The sequence below is a fragment of the Apus apus genome, chromosome 1 (assembly GCF_020740795.1).
Source record: "Apus apus isolate bApuApu2 chromosome 1, bApuApu2.pri.cur, whole genome shotgun sequence".
NCBI lineage: Eukaryota > Metazoa > Chordata > Aves > Apodiformes > Apodidae > Apus > Apus apus.
The window spans coordinates 169389810-169413409 of record NC_067282.1 but is presented as its reverse complement, the minus strand read 5'-3'; the positions used below and the strand labels follow the sequence as shown (position 1 = coordinate 169413409).

At 41.9% G+C, this 23600-nt stretch overlaps 1 protein-coding gene across 3 annotated transcripts in view; it reads right to left on the bottom strand.

Moving 5' to 3' along the window:
• Positions 1-22181, bottom strand: part of CPM (carboxypeptidase M) — a 37428-nt gene extending 15247 nt beyond the window's left edge. Inside the window, exons 1-2 of one of the 3 annotated variants that reach the window (XM_051624236.1) lie at positions 22140-22181; positions 21651-21801 (exon numbers count right to left, since the gene is read on the bottom strand). Coding sequence is in view for 2 of the 3 variants with exons in the window: in XM_051624217.1 (XP_051480177.1) it covers positions 21651-21801; positions 21926-21943 (169 nt within the window). In the remaining variant the exon portion in view is untranslated. Of the gene's footprint in view, positions 1-21650; positions 21802-21925; positions 21975-22139 lie in introns of those variants that run through there. The other 2 variants (XM_051624217.1, XM_051624227.1) reach the window with 2 other exon arrangements.
• Positions 22182-23600: the final 1419 nt, after the last annotated feature.

Genomic DNA, 23600 nt, shown 5'->3' with positions numbered 1-23600 from the left:
CAGGAGTCCACCTATCATTGTTACTTACAGAAAGTATGTAGGTGCTTCTATATGCAGTAATATGAAAAGCATTATTTCCTAAATCTTTGTGATCATCAAATCTGCAGTAGGTAAGTTCTGACGCACAGCAATCTCCCAGAGGTAGAAGCCATGACCCTCACAGAAAAGCTGAAGTGAGCCAGTCACATAGCTAGAAAGGAACATAAAAATGCCACAGGAACTGCAGTACCTTCAGGAATGGGAGAGAAAAGCTGAAGAGGACAGAAGGAACACTACAAGATGCACTGAAACAAATGCAAGACAAGCAACACTGAAATCAGCAGTTGCCAAGCTAAATCCTCACTTAACAGGCTGAATCAGAGCCTCAGACTTTGTATCAAGAAGCAACAAGATGGCACTAAGAGCTAGCAGATTCAACAAGGAGTGGTCTGAGGATCCCCTAGTTTTACACAGTTACTCCAGAAGACATCAGTGATAGACCTCTATATTCATATGATATGCACAAAACTGAGATGCTGCTATGACTCTGTTATTAAAGGACAAAATGAGCAAGCAATCCATACTTTTAAAAATAAGTGCAGAGTAGCTGCTTGGGTGAGAAAGCTAGTAATTTGGCTTTGCTGTATGAAGATCTGTTTCATTGAAAAAAGAAAATAGTTTGACTTCTGTAAGCCTCAACAAGTTGTAAAAAGGAGAAACGAGATGCTAAGAACCACCAATCCCCACTAACCTAGCCCTTCTTCCCTGCAAAACCTCCAGAGGTCCCTTCCAACCTCAACCATCCTGCAGTTCTGTGAAAACAGAGGACAAGTCTTGCTGCAGTAGTGCATGTTTAGAACTGAAATAAAAGCCAACCTAGCGATGAAAGGCACACACTGCTTTTATTCCTAATCAACCACGGACAACGGTGTCAACTTAATTTCCATCTCTGCAATGTGTCAACCTCTCCATGGTTGTATTCAGGGGCAACCTACACTAAAGTACCAAGAAAGTCCTTCCAGAGTGTTGCTATGACTCTTTGTCCCTATGTCACTCTAAGGCATTCTGCCCAGCTCTCCTTCCTACTGAAAGGAAATTTCAGACATCCTTGGAGCCACACTTGCCAGCTGCCATATTTACTGCTGCACCAAGAGGAACATACTTGCTTACAATTGTGATCGCAGCCTTCCCACCACAGCCCAAACTTAAGATGACTACTGTGAACCTATAGTGTACAGCTTCCCCAGCTAGGAATTCATCAGAGAAAGCCACAGTGCCAAAGAGCACATCCAACATTTAAAAGACAGTGGTGAAATGCTAAGATTAAGGTAGCAAAGGACCTATATTAGAGACCTGATGGTGTCCTAGTTCTCTCCTCAGCTGTAAAACACATGGTAACCTACAGGAGACATATGCCTCCTATAATGTAATTAATTCATGCAGTCCTGACACTGCCTGTTATCAGCGTGAGTACCGAGCACACAGACAGGGCTTCAAAATGTCTTAGGGGCAATGAGTTCAGTGAATTATGTCCAAAAAGTCCTCTCAGAGCAAGTGAAGTACCCATTAAGAGCAGTTGTTTCCTCAAATCTTTGATGACTTTGTTTATAAGCACAAAAGAGTGACCTAGAAGGTGAGTTACCTTAGTGCAAACATTAAACCAATCCATATATTTATTATATTACCTTTTTTACACATAATTATTATCCAATATATAAAATAACCAACTAATCACAGCAGCAAAACAATACTCTAGTCCCAGAACATGAAGCATCTTCTCTCACAACTAACCAGAGATTAAGATTAGCCCCTGTCTGTCTTTGAATGGAAGCAGATCACAAGGGCTATTTCAAATCCAGTTACTAGCAATGATGACAACCATTGCATACAGACTTTTTGGAGCATTTTGTGAGCCAATGTAGAACAGTGCCATATTCTCTAGCCCCTTTCTCACAGCAGCACTAGCACCAAATCAGTATTGCATGTACAAAAAAAGAGTCCAGGTACAGCTAAAATGCTATAGTTATTTCTGTCATTTAAGACTTTCTACAAATAATACTGTATTCTGATAACAAATTTTTAAAAGATTTCCAGTGCCTTGCCATTAGCAGTGCTCATTCCTGCTGCTATCACTGTGAAATTGCACTCATGGGAAACACAAGGAAGACCTAAGTATAGACCAGCATTAAGTACTGACTTAAATTGGTCTTTCCAGCATTAGTATTTAGATTGTTTATGTAAGGACCATCTAAATGATACACACTCCCATGAACTGAGACACCAATTATTTCCTGGCATTTCCAGCTTGTGAGAAGGAATAAACCTACCATTACCAATTAAAATAAATTCCTGGGTCTGCTGAGCCTGCAGTACTGGATAGTGTACCTGTGAGGGTTGATGCAAGATTTCCTTCCATATAGCAATAAGTTACTCCATATAAAAAGATTCAGTATATAGATAAAGTTTCCTTTAATCAGTAAAGCCTAGATAACTCTTGTTTTTGTACCTGAAGTGAACAGCTAAGCTACCTCCCACACTTTGAATCAACTGAATGTATTTTAAAAAGCCATTTCTCACTGCTAAACCAGAACAGACTTCAACTAATTAGCGAGCTGTATTTCAAGTCATCAAGACAAACATGTATTTCTAACTGTGTGTCTCAGGATGAATAACAAGACCTGTATTGGAACAGAGCCAGATCACACAGCTTCTAGCAGCCTTTTAAAATTTTTTCTAGCATTGCCACAGTTCATGGCCTAGTATCGGTATTCTAAACAGATCTACAAAAACTAGAAATTAAGATGGATAATTGAAATTGTTCTCCAGATCTAGTGAGAAAGAAACCTAATAATTTGTACATGTTGCAGTCTGGATTGCATTCCCTGGTTTTTGTTGTTCTGAAATTTACTTCTACTTTTCTTCACTTTGCCTTTTACAACTTCATTTACAAAAAAGAACGGTTGTCATTTCAAATAAAGTTATGGCTAGGAAAGTTCTCCTGCATCAGGCCCACTGTCAGTACACCTCAGGATAGGCTAAATTTCCAGGGACGTCCACTTCAACCCAGAAAGAACAATGCACTGACAACAGCCCTCCTGGGCTGGCTATGTTTGCACACTGACTTCATGGGTAGGAGCTGCAGTAAAGCTGATCCATGTTGAGGCAGCCCCTACCTAGGAAGGCACAGAACAGAGAGCAGAGGAAAAAAAATTGAATCTTATTAGAATGCAAGGTCCAAGAACAGTTTCATCACAGAAACAATCACAGGAGAGCCCAGGTTGGAAGGGACCACAAAAAATCATCTGGTCCAACCTTTCCCAGGAAAGGGAACCAAGATGAGATTATCAAGCACCCTGTTCAATTACATCTTGAAAACTTCCAGTGATGGGGATTCTACAGCATCCCTGGGGAAGTTGTTCCAGGGAACAACTGTTCTCACTGTAAAAAAAAAAATTCATTCTTGTATTGAGATGAAACCCCTCCTGGTGCAACTTGTATCCATTGTCCTTTGTCTCTATCCATACAACTCCTTGTGAAGAGTCTCAGTTCTCTTTGTAGCCACTCTAAATACTAAAATGCTGTGATGAGTATTGTCTTCTCATTGTCTTCTCCAGGGAGAAGAGACTGAACTCTTTACAGTCTTTCCTCATAGGGCAGTTCTCCAGCCCTTTGATCATTTTTGTGGCCCACTCTTTGGACCCTCTCCAGCCTATCTACATCTTTCTTGAACTGTGGGCAAGGGAAATGGCCACAGTACTCCACATGAAGCCTGAGTAGGATGATCACATCTTTATTTTGGCTAGTAATGCTCCTGCAGATGCAGCCCAGAATCCAATTTGCCTTTGTTGCTTCAGCAGCACACTATTGACACATTCAGGTTGTTGTCCACCAGAACCTCCATGTCACTTTCCACAAGGCTGCTCCCTAGCCATACAGATTCTAGCCTGTATTGGCCTCTTTGGTTATTCAATCCCAGGTGCAGGACTTTGCATTTATCTTTGTTAAAACTCATACTGTTCTTGCCAGCGCCCTCTTCCAGCCTGTCCCAGTCAGCGCTTCTGACTTGTCTGCCTCAACACCCAGTTTGGGGTACCCAGCAAGTGTGGTGACAGTGCCTTCAATTCCATTCTCCAGAAAATTTATGAAGATGTTCAACAGTGTAGAGTCCAGTATTGATCCCTGCTGGACCTCACTTGTAACAGGCTGCCAGCCTCAGTTAAAAAACACTGATGATTGTCCTCTGCATATGGCCAGTTAGCCGGTTTCCTCCCTATCTTACAGGCTGCCTATCCAATCTGCATCTTGACAGTTTGTCTAGGAGAAGGCTGTGGGAAACAGTGTTGAAACAGTTTACTCCAGCTCCAGATCTGACTGAATACCTATTTGAATAGTACAGCAGTGAACATAGCTCATACAAAACTTGCTCTGACAGTGGCTAGAAAATTGGGTTTTTAAATGAATAATCCAAGGCTCAAATATGAACCTGCTTGGATCCCTCTATATTACCTATAAAACACAGAAAGCCAGATCATGGAAAAAGACAACATGACATTATACCAAATCAAAGTAATTACCTCAAAAAAATATGCTCTTGAGATTTGATACAAGCCACAACAATTTACTTCACTTTGTATTTCATATCCTCTTCCTTAAAGCTTACTAATTTTCAGTCTTTCTTCTCCCAGGCTTGGCAACAAACTCTACAGGCCAAGTAGCGTATTACCAGGGTGGTTTGCATATTATCCAAAAAGATGTGGCCCTAAGCTGTAGGCGAGGCCACCTTAGTAGTAAGAAAAGAAGCTAAATAGAAAGCAACAACTTAAAAGCTTTATTGTTATTTTTCAGACTGTTACTGACTACTGATACTTCACCAGTCCTGAGAACTCACCCTATCAGGGCTTAATTCTATCGTGCCCCACAAACTTTGAAAATGTATGGTTCTGACCCCCAAAGCATACAATCAAAGCAGTGCACAATAAGAAAGGGGACCAGACAGACAAGGTTTTGTTCAATGTGAATGTAAGAGGTTGGTGGCTATGCCTTAGGCATAGGTTGTCTCAATCCTGCTCAATTCCAGTATAAGCAGAACTTCAACCTAGATTCTCTGATGAGAACACCAAGTAACAGTAGTGAAATAAACATACCAGCTGATTTTTGTAACAGCTTCCACTGCAATAGCAACCACTACATAATTACAGTTTGACAGAAGAAAGAGAAACTATGCAAATAACTAGCATCTACATTACTTATACAAAATATTGTGGGGAGACAGGATGGTATGAGAGTGACTCCTTGATAAATTCTTCTGTAGATAGATATACCACAATTCCCACATAATCTCTCTTATGCTCTTTAATCCACTTTAACTAGGCATGCTAATATTGGAGACATTTCCCTAAATGCATTTGGCAACATATTCTGCTATGTCTTGGGATATTCCATCCTTACTGGCTACCTGTAACACTAGTGTAAATCTACATTAGTATTAATTAATTAATAGTTACCATGCAAGACACTAGGGCATCTTTACAGTTTTCATTGCACAACTAAGCTAGGGTATCTAGCTGACACTTATTTTCTGAGACTAAGTCAAGCTATGCTTATTACGACATAAAGCTCTTTATCTTGCAGGAAGAAAGAGGTCAAAAAATGCATGCTGGCTTTATCGTTTCTAACTTTTAAATCACATTCATGATAAATCTGTTTGCATGCTAGCAGGAACCGTTCTTGGCTTCTAAGTTTTTTTATCTGTACTTGTACTCCCTGCAAAGCTCAGTACTGTCAGTGAGTGACAGACGAGTACAATTGCCACCTATCTGCGCACACACATAGGGAAGAAGATGCAACTACAGAGACATAACTTAGTATTGTACTCCTAAGCTTCACTACAAAAATGAAGGGTTAGTTTTTCCATGATAACAGTGGGCAACACTGTCTTCCAGCAAAACACTAGCACAGGTAATGAAGGACTTGAGGAGCAATTCCCTTTTCCTAAGCAAGCACCAGCAGCATCCTTGCCTTGTGGTACTCTGATTTTCCATCACCAATTCAAGCTGGAAAATCTAAAGCTATTTTGGAACTTGTCTTCTGCAAGGGGACTGCCCAATGGCACACACAGCTTGATTCAGAATCTAACATAACTTGAGTTACCAACACATTATTTATATAACCAGAAGTGTTTAACCAGAATGACTGATGTAATAGCATTGCAGAAGTAGCCTTACAGACATGAACAAATAAGTGAGTTTAATCTAGCCAGACTGTTGAGTTAAGCACCCTCCAGATCATGGTAAGTAATACAAATGTATCCTTTGGGGATATAAACTTTAGAAGTTATCAGCCAAAAAAGGCAGCTGTTTCTTTTCAGAAAACACACACTCCAGATGAATAGTTTATACTGAAAATAATGTATGTACCTGAAGCTGGGATCAGATAGACAACTGTATGAAAAACTTTTGTGGGAGTTTATCCTCACTGTCATTATACCATGTTCTCATGGTCCGCTGAGTTGGAAAGGACTCTCTAAAGACTGGGCCCGGGTTAGCATTAGTAATGATCCAAGTTCATTTACCAAGAAGACCTGGGACACTTTAAATATAAGAAAGTCTTCAAGGTATTTTGAAGGATTAAAAAGGTAGAGAACAATCACGTATGTTAACCACATACATCTGGCAATATTCAGCATGGTGCGCAGGTAAGCAGAAAAAACCCCAAAGAGCCCAAGGTAACTGCAAGTCTAACCTGGCCACCCCCTCCTCCCTGCCTCAAACTGACAGCAATTCTTAACTGGGGAAGAGGGCAAAGGTTTTACTGCTTGTTTAGTTTCCCCAAGTTTCCTGCTTAATTGAGGGATTGTAAGAGAGATCATACTTAGCAAAAGCTACTCAAAATACACTGCTCTTAACGAGTTATTGGAAGAGGTAAAAATCACAGATAAGTAAGCAAACACCTGTTTGAGGATAGCAGCAAGAGACACCAATGGGCACAGTACCTGTGCAGCATTTTTAAATTTCATTTCCAAGTGTTAGGACTCTCCTGTGCTCCTTATTTCCACTTGTCAATTTCCTGAGTGCCAATACAGACAGTCCCATCTCAGCCAATTTGTGGCATTTCTTGAGATACAAAGGACCAGAATGTTTCAGCAGCAGATGCACTACTGCTGACAGTCACCATGCTTGAGCCACTGCCCCACGCTTCTGGTCTCTTCCCACATGTCCCTTCTTGCAGGCATAACACCACCTCTCTCTCTCTCTCTCTCTCTCGAATAAACAAATTTAACAATTTCCCACTATTTAATAAGCACCTGTCTACTCCCAGATATTATAAGAGTGAACCCAAATTAAAGTCAGTACCTTATAAGCAGAATTGTAGGAAAAACTCTTAAAAAAAAAAAAAATAGATGCTATTTATTTGTAACCAAAGCACTTAAGAAGGGAAATGAGTCAGTTCACAGTTCACATGCTTGCTTATCTTCCTAAAAGTTTACAATTCTTTGGTTGATTGGGATATCCATTTTCACAGGACTCGTATTTTATGAGAACAACAACCCTTTCTTTCCTAAATATATGTGACTCATCACACTGTACCATTTCCAGTTCTCATAATCAAGCTGAGCACACTCCTTGTATACAAAACCATGAGAATTTGCCATTCCAGAGTACAGTCTCTACAACAGCACCTTAGAGTTCAGTTGAAAACAAATCAAGAAATAAAAATAAATTTTAAAAATCCAAACAAAAGCAACCCAGAAGGGAATACTGTTTTTAAATTAGTATACACTAACCATATTCAGTATTACTCACTGAGAAGAGAACACCACAGACACATAGAATTAGCCTGACCTGGCCTTCCTGACTATTTACACTAACCAGTCTCATACTCACTCCCAGAAACCAAACAGACTATTTTTCCTTTTCACCAACTCCAGCTGCTATTACCCAGGGTTTTAAAACCTAGTTCTAAAGATTTTTGCTTTATTTTCAGAGAAAGATGTGAAGCTGGTATCCATCTAGTAATTTTCAGAAAAGCTATTGTATACATAAAATAGTACTACCCATTCACAATAGTACCACTGGATCATTATGAGCAGAGTGATTGCTTGTAATACAAGCAACAAGGAGGGGGATGAGTTGCTTATGACTGAAATTTATCCAAATTAATCAGTTTTATTTGGCCTACCCTTTTACCACCAGAGGGAGAGAAGGCAAAACAGTCCCTATCACTTGAAGGGAAGATAAAGAGTAGAAAACAAAGATAAGATAGGGTCTTGCTCCTACACGACTGAAAAGCACTGGTGCACTTTGTGGGTTTCAGTGCACTGAAGTGTCACATCAAGAGACTTACTAGGCATACCCTGTAAACATTCTTGGCAGATCCCAGACACTATATTTTGTCCAAGAACAGGAAGCTCCAAACAATACACATCTCAACACTGCAAGCAGAGTCCTAAAACTTCAGGCTGTGAGCAGCTTCCCTCATCTACCTCCCCCCCCGCCCCTTATTTTTTTTTTATTGTCTGGAGGGGGGAAAACCCCCAAGATTAACTTCTAAAATAGTTAACAAGCTATTTAGTTTAAACAGTTGCTTCCAGATTCTCTTGCAAATAGGTAACGAAATGTCTCCTTAAAAATCTTAGTGGCTGCCTTTTAGGAAAGACAACAGACACTATAAGGAACTAAAATTCAGGCAGTGTTACTACCTACAAACAGAGTAACTTAGTCCTTTGTCTCTTACACAAATGTGTTCTGGTGGCCTTTGATTCCTAGGATGCAACTGTGTATCAAAGCAACTTTGTACTTTAACCTACTTTAGATCCACCATGATTAGGCTTTATCAGAAACAGCCAGGTTAGATATTGATAGAAGCGTACACAGGGTTCCTAAACTTTTCTCTAACTATTCTTAGAAAAAAGAATATTGGACCAGCATACACTTTTGAACTGACACAGTATATATTGAGAACACAGTTCACTTTTATTTTAGCTTTTGGATAAACGTTACTTTTTCAGATCTACTCAAGCTCTGTTTAAACGCCCCAGGTAACTTCAAGACCCACGGACGTAGAACACATTGGCTAGGAACAAACAGGAAATGTAACTCAACTGTCCTAAATCCACTGTGAGTTCAGCATGTTACACAGCAGCTACAGTCATTTAACTGAAGAGCTCCAACTGCCATGGACTGACCTTTCCCATAACAACAAGTAAGCCTTAGACATCAAACTGCAGAATCATCTGCTTAGAAGCAGAACCCTCTAACCTCCTCCTCCCATCTGAACCACGGCACAGAATATAAGAGTTACTGTGCCAGAAGTGGAACAGTTTACAGGGAGGGAAATCTCTCAGCTGGGAGGGGAGGAGAGCTACAGCCAAGCCCTATGAATTATTTGTTTCCCTCTCCAGTAGCTATCTAACTAAGTTCAGAAAGCAGAACTATCAATCATGTGGATATTCAGCTTTCAATCGATGAAAGTAAACAGCCTTTAATTTTTTTTTTTTTAAATCTAGATCTCTCTTCTATGCAGAAACAAGCATAGAACAACTGCCTAAGGAACAAATGCTTCAGAGTAAGAAGTCACATTTTGCCTATAATCTAATTAATGTATTATGAGTAGGTCTTCATTTCACTTACGTGAATTAGCTAAACACACAATGCCATACATATCGTAAAGCTTTAATTAGGCAGCTGAAGTGGAGTAGCAGGGATGTGTCATTGTACTCTCTTCAAGTTAGAGGAGAATGCAGACAGATTGCCCATCTGAGTAAAACACAGGCATAGAATAAGAGTGTTCTATCTTTGTAAGTAAGTTTGCAATTAGAAACCATTTAAAAATTAACAAATATTAACAACCTTGTCCTGAAAGGGCAGTTCAACTCACATCACTGATTGCAAACATCAATATTCACCCTAATTCTAATCCTAGGGAATTAGAGGTTCTGTAGCACGACCCAAACACCAGCAAAGGTAAGCTGTGACAGGGGTAATAGAGACCTAGTCTGGACTTAGAAGACCCTTAATTGAAGGTCCTCTCTTAATTAATGGTGCTTCCTCTTTTTTGCTTTATTAGAGAATCTTTTTTTTTTTCCTGTGCTACTCTACAGCATCTGGAGAACAGCAGTCTGAAGAAGAAAATACTTATTTAGGACCACTGCAAGTCAGCACTGGGTATAAAAAGTAACTTGAAGCAAGCACGCACATTTAATTTGCCCCTTGCAAAAAGCAGACTATAAATTAGAGTTAAATTGTCAGTACAGCTATGAGCTATACAAAGGATCACAACCCATGTTTCAAGATCACACCTCTTACTTACATGGCTAAAAAAAAATATATCTATTTTCAATGCTCAAAAAAAGCAGAATCCTACATGAAATTAGGGGGGGAAACCACAGCAATTTATCTGTCCGTTGTGCACCACACTTCGCATCCTGCGCTCTGGGTTTGGTTGAATTTTTAAAAAAACATCTACATGCTTACTTTCTCAACACCAGCTGAAGGATGTGGAGATAAGACAAGAATCAAATTGCATCCATCAGCTGCAATGGCTGATTCTATGTTACACAAGCTCCCCAGCATTGCTGACTTCACTGGTGTGAATCACAGAATCGCTAGAGTTGGAAGGGACCTCTAGGGATCATCTAGTCCAACTCTCCCACTGAACTAGGATAACTTAGAACACTTTATCACAATATCCAGTTGTCAATTCCATCTACTTCTAAACAAACATGGAAAGCTGCAAACTCTTGCTGAGAGAAAGGTGGGTGGCTGCAGGCTCAAGGCTTTTACCGTTCTGAAGAAAAGCTTTGGCATGATGTAACTAGAGAACTACAAAGCAAGGGGTACAGAGAAGGCAGGAGAGCAGACATTTTTCCTGCAACACTGGTTTTAAAATAAATGCTGCTCATAGAAACAGTGGACTATTTCCAAATAGAACAGATCTTTCCATTTCAAAGTTGCAACATACAGATTCAAGGACTATGTAATATTTTTTATATGAAAAGTGTTTAATTTATGTTGCTAGGATAGGTTCCCTTCAAACAGTTGTTTGAAAATCTTTGTGTTTGTTTGTTTGTTTTAGGCTAGGACAGAAACTTCTGAGATGGTAGGTTTCCCAGGAAAAAAAAAAAAAAAAAAGTAATTCCACAAGACTTTCTGCAGGAAATGCTTTAAAGTTTCATTTCTGTGTGTGCATGTATGTAGGTAAAAGAAAACCACACAACTCATACAAATACACACACACACTTCCAGTATTCTTTTTAGGTGTAGGAGATAGAAAGCAAGACAAAGATGATTGACCAATTCACAGCAAGCATAAAGAAGAGAAGATTTAAGCAAACTATTTTACTTTCACTGCAAGAGAATAGGAATATGCTCAGAGTTAGTTACTGCATCTCTAAGAGTAATGTCTTAACAATCCCTTAACCATCTGCCACTGACCAAGTCATGTACTTTTTATAAATTATTTGTGTAAAAGGCGTAACCAAACAGACAGGAAAGCAATGTAAAGTCATGTTATCATCAGACAAGATCTTAGTACTTGGCTATTGGAAGACTGATTGCACACAAACTACCTGTGTCACACTACAGTAGTCAAACTATTACTGCAGACAGCAGAAGTGCTATGGCTTTTCTCTGATAAGTAGACATACACAGGATTCACATTTAAAGTAAATACACTGCTAGAGGATGCAGTCAGAGGAAATATGACACTACGTTTCAACATTTACAGACTTTTTTGTTTAGTTAGGACAAACACAATATTAAAGCTAACGCAGTAATGGCAAGTTCTATCTAAGCACACGGTTTAGAGCAAAAAGCTGGAAGCTGAAGATTTGTAAAACTACAGGCTAATACTTCCTGTTTTTAAAGTCATAGTTTAGCCTTGAGTAGATCAACACCCAAGAACCAGTCCTCTTCCTCCTGTTTTTTTTTCCCCTTCCATCAGTGACACAAATAACATGCTGCAAATAAGAGTTTACAAGGCTGTAAAGATCAAGTCCATCCACGAACCCAAGCACCCTTTCAATAATAAAATGAACATATAAACCTACCTAGAATCTTGTTGACATACATTTATATGACACAAGTACTGACAAAGACTAGAACAAAGATGGCTATGAAGAAAGGCACTAAAAAGAGCAAGTGGCAGATAAGGGGAAAATATTTTCAGAAGCAAAGCAGAAAAGAATGAGTAAAACTTTAACTATCGTAAAGTTTTAGTATGCCCATTATTAAATGAAACTCTGGACTTGAGCCAAGTGACTTCAGTATGCATTACATGAGGCACTCAGAATGGGAAATGTCTCATTCTCTCTCATTTCTAAAAATGAACACCGAAAATCTCAATGCTTATGTTATCTATACACACCACGCTTGCACAATGAGCCTGTAATTCACAGTACTGAGGAAGTCTGTGAGGTGGGAGATGAGGGGGAGTGAAGGGAAGACACCATCAAGAACCGTAGACAGGAGGAAAGCCATCTGCAGCAGTCATTCCACTGGAACAGACAGAAGGTAATACTCTACTACACAAATGTATCTCACACCGTGTAACCACAGAAAAAACAACTGCAATATTCCCTTCAAAGACATCACATTCCCTGTGGTTTTTCCTGTGGACATTTTAACATTTTATTTTCAAGACAAAAAGAGTTGTCTTTTTCAGCTTGCTTTTCTTGTTCCTTTTTGAATACATTGGTACTTGCACTTGGTTTGTACAAACATGTAGTAATGGGTAACACTGAGAAGCTTACCTCAAAGTACACTGGGCTATGTATAACTTTCTCATTCTATTTTTGTACAGTGCCAGGACTCCTGAAACTAACCTGTTAAGAACAATTCCACTAAACATCTTCTGGATACATAGTTCTGCTTTCTTTCCTCCAACAGTGAAGCTTGTTTTCCGGACCTTTAAACGAAGTAAAACCATCCAGAATACAAGTGATTCTAATGTAAATTAAATAAAATTTACAGTGATGGTAGTAACCCAGGGTCCTTCAACACTGTACCACAATAAATGTCTGAATATAAGTTCCTCTTTTTCCCCAAGCAGACCTAATTTTTCAACTGTACACACAGACTACCAATGTATAGATAAGACAAGTACAATACCTGGTCTTTTGTTATCACACATTTTCACTGGAGTGCAACAAAGGTGTAGTTAGCACTTCCTTGTTCAACAGTCACCCATAAATGTCTAAAAGTATCAGTCCCACTGTATCAGAAAAGTCAGATTTAAACTGAGCCCTGGCATATCTAGGGCACACATTCCACTGATGTTCATGCAGAACGCTGTCAGGGACAGGTTAATTGCCTAGGTTCCCTATTAACCCTATTACTAGGCAGGCACACACTTCCTGCTGCACTACCCGTGCCCTGATCTCTACTGCACACTTTTGCTGAAGTCACAGCTGCTTATCACATGGAAACCTGGGCAAGCACCATTCTCTTCTGTTTTCCAAGGAGCAAAAGCCAGGAATGAAAGCAGGGACGGAGACATAACGAGCTCCAACAGGCACCTTGTCTGAGCCACTGAGAAACCCGGCCTGCTGGGAGCCCCGCAGAGTACACCTTCCCTAGTAGTAGAGTCACACAGCCATGCAGAAGTTCTGCATGAGCTTTAAAAACCAAACCTACCAAACATACACACCCCTGCATGCTTCAGCCTCTCTGTTTATAGAGCAGGGATAGCAGACTGCTAGTAAGTGAGGTGTTTGGGTTTGTTTTTTTATTGGTAGACAAGTGAAAGCTCGCAAAGTGCTTAAGATTTATAGATGGAATGTGCCAGTTCAAGGGCAATAGAGAGAGCAACTGAATAGTAAGCAGCAGAATAGGGTGATTGATCCACATTGTTCTCACCTAAAAAAGCTTTCAGGGCAGTTCTTTCACAAGAAGCTATTTCTGAAAACTTCTAATGAAACCACAATAAAATCTGGTCAGTTTGTTTTGGTTTGCTTTTTGTCTCTCCAATGATAGAATCTGCCAAAGAGATGTTAATCCATTAAGTCAACCTTGAAGTTCTTCATGAGGTAAAGACAGAGGTTCTTTTTCCTCAGTGAGCAGGAACTAGCTTAAGGATGATGTTTACAACTGTTTCAATTTGACTAGAATTCTAAAAATGCAGACCGTCCTCCAGAAAAGCTAGATCTAAACCAAGCTGTAATTGGCATGCTATCACTTAATCCAGAGTATATCTGAAAAGAGTTTTTAAAGTGTGTAGATCTACTACAAAAGCCACTCCTCTCTTTCAACAGTCACCTGCCTTTTTTTCCCTTAATAAGGTCATCAGGTTTATCTATCAGAATCCTGAAATGTGCTTCCTACCATCCTCATTTTCTTTTCAAAGAGCAACAACAGCATGGTATCTTCAACACTGAAAAGCCACAGATCATACACACACATCAATTATTTTATTTTTTTATAATTAACATTTGCTTGTTGAAGAGTCAGTCTGTTTTTCACTGGGGTGGCATTAAGCAGGACAGGTGAACATGATAACACCAGATCCCATTCTCCAGACTGACACAGCTCTGCAGCCTCCTCTATGATTACGCAGTGCACATCCTGTACCGAGGTTGGACACTGTGCGCATTAGAAAACAGAGCTCCTGCCAAAGATCTTTTATGAGCTTATTCAACAACACATCTGAAACAATATAAAAGAATCAAGGTGTTTTCTGGGCCATTGCGCATCTCTGCCTACCTGCTAATAAGACTATATTATCTCTCACAAACACCTACAAATCTTGAGGGATTTGAGGTCACCTACCAAACTAGACCAAACAGGTACCACTCAGTTTCGTCAGCCAATGGACTACATCTTCTTAAGCTCCCTTCTCCCCTCATTTAAGGATAATAGCTTAGCATATAAAATGTATCATTAAATATCATAGCTTCCAAGTGTACAGACCTGGAGAATGAACAGGTCATTGCCAGTCTAGAACACATTGTTCCCAGTAATCTGGCAGAGGTGTTCCCAGTAATCTGGCAGAGGTGTTCCCAGTAATCTGGCAGAGGGGCACTGAACTTCCACGTGGTGATCTAAACCACCACAAAACAAATTAAGCATTGCTTAGTTTGTTTTCCACTTAGGCTCTTGGTACTGGTTCTGTTGGGTACCTTACTGTTATAGTCTACATACATCAAAGAAACACATTTTGTAACTCTTGCCTCAAATCTATCCATGACAAATCACACTTGATGCTCACCTTTTAGGCAGAAATGACTGGTTTAGTGGGAGAGGGGAAAGCACTCAATTTCTTTAGTTGTAGCAAGGCTTTCAACAGAATCAGGAGGTCACCTGGTCCAGCCTCCGCTGCCCAAGCAGGGCCACCTACAGCCAGTTGTGCAGGACTGTGTCCAGATGGCTTTTGAACATCTCCAAGGATGACGATTCCACAACCTCCCCGAGCAGCCTGTTTCAGTGCTCAGACACCCTCATAGTATCTTTGTAAACAAGCTGGGGACATACGGATTAGAGGCTGGGACTGAGCAATCTGTGGTTCAAATGATGGCAAATTGTTAACAGCATTTCTTCAAGAGTCAGTACTGATGTGGTACTATTTAACATCTTCATCAGGGACAGGGCTGCCATTCAGAGGGGCCCTGACAAGCGGAAGGAATTTCTGAACTGAAAGCTGATGAAGTTTGACAAAGGCAAATGCAAAGTCCTGCATCTGGAATGGAAGAACCCCATATTGGGATTATCAACCTGAGAAGATAACCCCATGCTCATACAAGCTGCAGACCGGCCAGGTTGTAGCTCTGCAACCTAGAGGTTGCAGGGTATGGAAGCAATGTCCAGGTGGACAAGATAAATGTGAATCAGTAGTGCGCTCTTACAGCAGAAAAGGCAACCCTGTATGCTGGGCTGCATCAGCAAGAACATAAGACAGGATCTTGAGTAAAATTATTATTACCCTCAACTCAGCATTAGCAAAGCTACATCTGGAGTACGGTATCCAGCTATGGAACCCCCAGGACAAGAGAGGCAACACCACACTGGAAGAAGTCTAGTAGAGAGCCACTGAGATGATCACACTACATCTGAAGATAGCCTGTGGCAAGTTGGTTGGTTCAGCCTGAAGGATGACACAGCTACAATCTTCCACTACCTACAGGGACATTATAGAGGTGACACAGCCATACGCTTCTTAGAAGTGCACAGCAAAAGGGCAGGTAACAACTCTAGGAAAACAACACAAGGGAAATTCTAAACAGATGCAAGAAAAAACATTTGCACAACAGAGATAGTTGAGCACTGGATCAGGTACCCAGAGACTCTGTGGAATCTCCACCCTTGAAGATATTAAAAACTTGAGTGTAGAAGACCCTGAGCATCATAATCTGACTGTTAAGTTAGCTGTGCCTTGAACAAGAGCTCAAACTAGATGGCCTCCAGACCTAAATTACATTACCTCATGAGGTTCAACAGGGCCAAGTGCAAGGTCCTGCACCTGAGTAGAAGCAATCCTCGCTATCAATACAGGCTGGGCAATGATGTGGTAGAGAGCAGCCCTGCAGAAGGGGACTTGGGGGTACAAGTGGACAAAAAGCTGGAGATGAGCAAACAATGTGCACTCACTGCCCAGAGAGCAAATTGCATCCTGGGCTGAACCAAAAGGAGAGTGGCCAGCAGGTCAAGGGAGGTGATTCTGCCCCTCTACTCCACCCTCGTAAGACCCCACCTGGAGTACTGTGTCCAGCTCTGGAGCCCTCAACACAAGAGGCACAGGGAGATGTTGGAACAAGTCCAGAGAAGGGCCACAAAAATGATCAGAGGGCTGGAGCACCTTTCCTGTGAAGGCAGGCTGAGAGAGCTGGGATTATTCAGCCTGAAGAGGCGAGGTCTCCAGGGAGAACTCATAGTGACTTTCCAGCACATGAAGGAGGCCTACAGGAAAGCTGGGAAGGAACTGTTTACAAGGATGTGTAGCGATAGGATGAGAGGCAATGGTCTTAATACAGCAGGGTAGATATAGATTAGACATTAGGAAGAAGTTCTTTACGATGAGGGTGGTGAAACCCTGGAAGATGTTGCCAAGAGATGTGGTGGAGGCCCTATCTCTGGAAACATTCAAGGTCAGGCTCAACCAGGCTCTGAGCAACCTGACCTAGTAAAAAAAGAAGGTCCCTGTGCACTGCAGGGTGGCTGGATTATATGATCTTTAAAGGTTCCTTCCAAGGCCATACATTCTATGATTATTATTATGATTTGCCTGGAGTATGTGAGGCTTCTGATATGAAGACTGTTTAAATATTTCTGTTGAAGAACTGCATGCAATCACTTTTGCAAGTGGAAATACACAGGTCCCTATCACCTTCCAAATTTGGGCTTCTAAGAGTGGATTCTATACCCTTGCAGAACTCCATATCTACATATGCCAACAAAAAGTCAAGCCTGTACTTCGCATTTTTCATAATCCAAGTCTAGATGGCAGTATATAATACTAGATTAGTAAATAAAATTAGAGTAAAACCTAGATTAAAGAATAACATGGGAACAATAGCAACTCATGATAACAGTAAAACTACGTCTGGTGGCTTTATAGCCACCACTCTGATTCACAGGATTTTCTATTAACCACTAAGAATTTCTGAATCAGTAATGTCAACAGCTTTATAGAAAAGATCTCAGTTTTATAATATTTAAATTATGTTTCTCATAATCAATAAGTACATTTTGCTATCATAGTTTAGCTAATTGGTAGTGCGATGACACTAGTAAACCCATACAAGTAAGCACATGTGCCAACACATTCTCAGAATCACAGAATGACTTATGCTGGAAAAGACCCTTAAGATCCTTGAGTCCAACCATTAACCTTACTCTACCAAGTCCAGCACTAAGCCATATTCCCAAGCTCCACATCCAGACAACTTTAAACACCTCCCTGGGCAGCAGGTTCCAATGTCTGACAACCCTTTCAGTGAAAAAGTTCTTCCTAATGTCTAGTCTAAACCTCCTCTGGCACAACTTGAGGCCATTTTCTCTTGTTCTAACACCAGTTACTTGTAAGAAGAGACCAGCATCTACCTCTTTACGATGTCCTTTCTGGTCATTGTAGAGAGTGATGAGGTCTCCCTTCAGACCTTCTTCTTCAGACTAAATAGCCCCAGTTCCCTCAGCTGCTCCTCATAAGACTTGTTCTCAGGGCCCTTCACCAGCTTTGCTGCCCTTCTTTGGACACACTCCAGCACCTTGATGTCCTTCTCATATTGAGGTGCCCAAAACTGGACACAGTATTCAAGGTGTGGCCTCACTTATGCTGAGTAGAGAGGGATGATCACCTCCCTGGTCCTGCTTGTCACACTGTTTCTAACACAGGCCAGAATGCCATTGGCCTTCTTGGCCACCTGGGCATGCTGCTGGCTCATATTCAGCTGCTTATCAATCAGAAACCCGAGTTCTCTTTTTGCTGGACAGCTTTCCAGCCACTCCTCCCCAAGCCTGTAGTGTTGCATGGGGTTGTTGTGGCCCAAGTGCAGGACCCGGCACTTGGCCTCGTTGAACTTCATACAATCAACCTCGGCCCATCAATCTAGTCTGTCCAAGTCTCTCTGTAGAGCCTCCCCACCCTCAGGCAGATCAACAGTCCCTCCCAACTTCTCTGTGTTGTCTGCAAACTTACTGAGGGTGCATTCTATCTCCTCATCAAGATCGTTCGTTGATAAAGATGTTAAAAAGAAGTGGGTCCAATACTGAGCCTGGAGGAATCCAACTTGTGACCAGCCACCAGCTGGATTCTTATTGTGTCAGCGTGTTGGGCCAGTGCAGTGCGGCTTTGGTAGTGGGGGAAGGGCCACAGGGGTGGCTCCTGTGAGAAGCTGCTGAAAGCTCCTCCAGCTTCAAAAGCTGGACCTGCATCTGGCTAGGGCTGAGTCCATCAATGATAGTGATAACTCCTATACAGTAACATACTTAAGAAGGGGAAAAGGAAACTACAGAAAGACGTGCAGAGGAGAGGAAAGGGGGAGGTAAGAGCAATACCTGAGCAGAGATACCAAGCTCAGTGAGGAAGAAAGGGCAGGAGGTACCCAAGCAGAGGTTCCTCTGCAGCCCATAGTGAGAGAGCAGGCTGTCCCCTGCAGCCCCTGGATAAGCACGGTGGAGCAGCCCATGAAGGACCTCAGTGGAGCAGATGTGGACCTGCAGCTGTGGAGGATTCTGTGCCAGGGGAAGTAATTGCGCCTGAAGAAGGCCAGGACTCTGTGGGGAGCCACGCTGGAGCATTCTGTTCCTGATGAACTGCACCCCATGGGAGGGACTCATGTTGGAGGGGTTCATGAAGGATTCTCCTGTGGGAAGGACCCCACGCTAGAGCAGGGGAAGACTGTGAGGAATCCTTCTACCTGAGGAGGAAGGAGTGACAGAAAAGAGTGTGTGACAAACTGACTGCAACCCTCATTCCTTGCCCTGCTGCACTGCTGTAGTGGAGGAGGTAGAGAAATCAGGAGCAAAGTAATCTGGGCCTTGGAAGAAGGGAGGAGTGGGGGAAGGTGGTTATAAGACCTGGTTCTGTTTCTCATTATCCTGCTCCGATTTGATTGGTGACAAATTACATTGATTTTTTTTTTTCCCCAGATCAAGTCTGTTGTCCCCATCACCATACTCAGTGAACGAACCCTCCTTGTCCTTGTCTTGACCCACAAGCTTTTCTCCTCCCCATCCCACAGGGGGGAGGACTGAGCAAGTGGATGCGCGGTTCTTTGTTGCCATATAGGCCTAATCCACAACATGCAGCTCAACTGAGAAAAGAGGAATAGAACTTCAGCCCATTGACCAAAATGGAAACTTCGTTTTCACCTGATTATATAACCATTGTTGCCACAAAGCTTTCCTTCAATATGAGCAAAAAAAATGAGACTCTAATTCAGTAACATCCCCTACCACATTTCAGAGGACTCTAAAGGCACATTTCTTTACAGAGGTAGAAATCTCTTCTCATTTAGAAAAATTAAAAGAATATAAACACACTGAACAAACAAACAAAAAAAAAGTGTGAGTGGTCACCTTTTTGTGAATCATGAGGTGTAGCTGGCAGAGCAAAGGAGAGCCCACACAATTATCTTTTCTCACACATCTGGCAAAGCAGAAGGCAATATACCAACATCTAAATTAAGTTTCAATGCATTGCTCAATCACAATCAAGAGATGATGCATTTTCAGTTTTCATACTGATGGAACTCAGACAAGTTGAAAGCTTCATGTTAGCAACTTTCAGATGTCTAGATATGCTAAATCCAAAATTTCAATCTCTCAGGTTGGATGAAAGGTTTTGTCCCACTTGTACGAAGATATGCCACCAGAGTTCATGCCAGAAAAGTCTATCATGACTAATTTCCCTCAAGGTAGAAAAATGAGGATGTGGATAATTGGTAGCTTGTACTGGAGGGAACTGAAAGGGACTAGCCTTCTCTAGTGTGGATGAATAGCACAACACAACATGATTCTGCCTTTGATGAACACAACTTAAAAAAAAACATTCAAGATTCCTTGTCTACTGTGAGTATTCCCACAATGACACCTTAGAAAACATGAGTGCAGACAGTGCAGAGGCACAAGATCACATATCCATAGCAACATAACAGCTGTTCGGTACCTCACTGAAACAGAGCTCCCTTTTCAACCACAAGTTATGTCTCAGACAAATACAAGTATATTTTTAAAATCTGAAGACACACACAGCAACACAAGGAAGGAAATATAAAAACTACTAGCATTCTTCATTACTATTTACCTAGAAGGATGCAGATTTTTAAAACATAAGCAGACTTTATAATAGATCTACAACTCCCTCCTTCCAGTGGTATGAAACAGGATTAGAGGAACAGATCAAATTTGGAAAGAATTAATTTATCTGTCTAGTTTTATAACGTCTTGCTAAAGCAGTTTAGTTTTCTGAATTGAAATCTACCTTTTTTTATTTTCTCTTAGAGCCAGACAGATATACATTTTTTATATGCTAAGAATTACTAAGCTTCCTAATCTCTTTAAACAAATGAAAAGGTTTTTTGTTGGGGTTTTTTTTGTGTTTGTTTTTGGTTTTGTTTTTTTTCCTAGACATTTATTGTAGAAATAAAAGAGATATAAATTCAAATACCTATATAAGGTCATAAAGGTGATTACTGATTTCTGCAGAGTTTGAGACTGAATCCCCATTCTGCATTTACGGCACAAGACCTTGTACCAATACGGAATTTTAAATCCTATTTCTAATCAGTCAAGAATTACCGAAATAATAGGTAAAGCCAAAAGAGAAGACATTTTTAACACAGCCACAAGTTAGAAAACACACTCCTATTACAGCCCCACCTACAATGGGCCCTTGGCAAAGCGGGTACCACACATTTTAAGCTCTTAAAGGCAGCCCTGTTTCCGAAATTGCCACTCGGGAGGTTTCCAATTCTCAAAAAAAAAAAAAAAAAAAAAAAAAAAAGGGTCTTGGGCGAACTTCTGCCCTCGCTGAAGCGCCGTACGTGTCATCAGAGTTTGTTATTCACGCAGAAGCAAGAGGCAACTTCACAGAGGCGTAAGCAGAGACACCCGGCACCGGGCGAGCAGAGCAGCCCGCCCCAGCAAGCCCGCGCCGCGGCAGCCGCTTTACCGCACTTGTCCCGATTTCCACAGAACAGGAAGCCTTCGCTTCCCCCACCTCGCCCTGAACTCCCCTCCTACCTTCCACCGAGCGCCCGATGCTGTGCAAGTGGGTGAGGGAAGGGTAGGCGGCATGAACCTCCTTCAGGTACGCCTCCAGCTCCTCGGCGTGGTGGTACTTGAAATCCAGCGCGGCCGCCACCGACACCAGGCAGAGGATGCCCACCGCCTCCTAGAAAGAAGCAGATGAAACCCAGAAGCCACGGGGAGGGCGGGCTTGCCGCCGCGGCAGCAGAGCCGGCGCAGCGACCGGCCGCAGCGGGAGCCCTCCCGCCCCGCAGGGAGCAGGTGCCTACCCGGCCGGCCGCCCGCATGCTGCCGCCGCTCGGCCCCGACTGCCGCCCCGACCCCGGGCGGCAGCCGCCATCCCCCGTCGCCGGCCTCGCCCTGCCCCTGACTGACGCGGGCTCCATCCACTCAGGTCCCCCCGGCCCGCCCAAAGGGGCCGAGGGGGCCAGGGGCACACCCCCCTCTGCCCTCCCGCCCTCCCGCCCCGCCGCGGGCGCTCACCTGTGCGCCGGGCGGCTCCTGCCAGCGCGGCCGGGCAGGCTCCTCGCTGTCCCCGGCAGCCCCTCGGGGGGACACCGGCCCCCTGCTCCTTCTCCTCCACATCTCCCCTCTTACAGGTTGAGGGGCGGGAAGGGGCTGCAGCTTGTGGCTGGCGGCTGACTTCGTGCCGTCGCATTTGGGCGCGTTCTTGCTGGTTTTACCTCATTTTTCTTCCCGGAGGGAGTGAGGGTTGTCGGGAGGGGGTAGAGGGAAAAGAGGGGAGGGGTGCAAAAGATCGCGTTTTGGCTTTTGGTGATTGTTTTGATTCGCAAGAAAAGGCTGTTAAAAACAAAATCTTTCTTTCTTTCTTTCTTCCTTTTTCTTTCTTTCTTTCTTCCTTTCTTCTTTCCTTCCTTCCTTTCCTTCCTTTCCTTCTTTTTCTTCCTTTCTTTCCTTTCCTTTCTTCCTTTCCTTTTTTTCTTCTTCCTTTTCTTTTTTTTAATTCGGGTTGGTTTGGTTTTTGCTCTGTTTCAGGGGGAGTGTGACTGCTGTCCGGCTCCATCCACATGTGCTGCTCATGCCCCTGCTCTTCCTCAGCGCCTGTGTGGTCTTGGGGTGCGATCTGAGTGTCAGCACCTGCGGCCCAGAGACAAAACCTGCTGTCTACAGAGGGACTCTTGAGAGAATTAACCCAGCCAAATCTAACAAAATCTTTGCCTAGCTCTTTTTTTTTTTTTTTTTTTTTTCTTTTTTTCCCCTCCCTTTTAGATGAGTTTTTAATAGGCTAGTATTGACTTACTGAAAGGACTGGATTCTATCTACAGAATTAAATGCTTTTCTTGGTTTTGCACTAACCACATTGCCTTGAGGATATCCTAGTCTTGGGATTCACCACAAAGGCTTTTTCATCACGTTTATTGTCTTTAAGATTGAAAAGGACTAAAGGAAAAAAGTGAAGCTGGCCTCCAGCAACAAAATTAGGATAGCATCTACATTTATTTTAAAATACGATGTGGATATAGCTGAGTGTTAGTTAACAACTACTTGTAAATTCTGTCTAATTATTCTGAGAAGTAAAAATGACAGTTTTCATTATAACCAGAAGCAGGATTTCATCTGCCTTCTTTGGAAGTTTGCTATACTGGTCAATGTCAGGAAAAGGATATTGAGGGAAATGAATGTAGAAGCCAATCCCAATTAAGAAGTCCTGCATTCTGAATAGAAGAGTCTGTATCTAATAAAAATATATTGTTAAATGAAAAAAAATTGTCATTAAAATATTTTTTTTAATCCCAAACTTTAAGGAAAAAAAATAATCAAACTTTAATGCATCTATATGTAGTATCCCAATGTACAAGAAGTATATATACCTAAACAAGGTGCCAAGATATCTAAGTTCAGACCTCTCAAGCATTCTGAGTTCCAGGGAGGGACTTCCATATCATATATGACAAGGGATGTGGGCAGTCTACAAGTCTACTC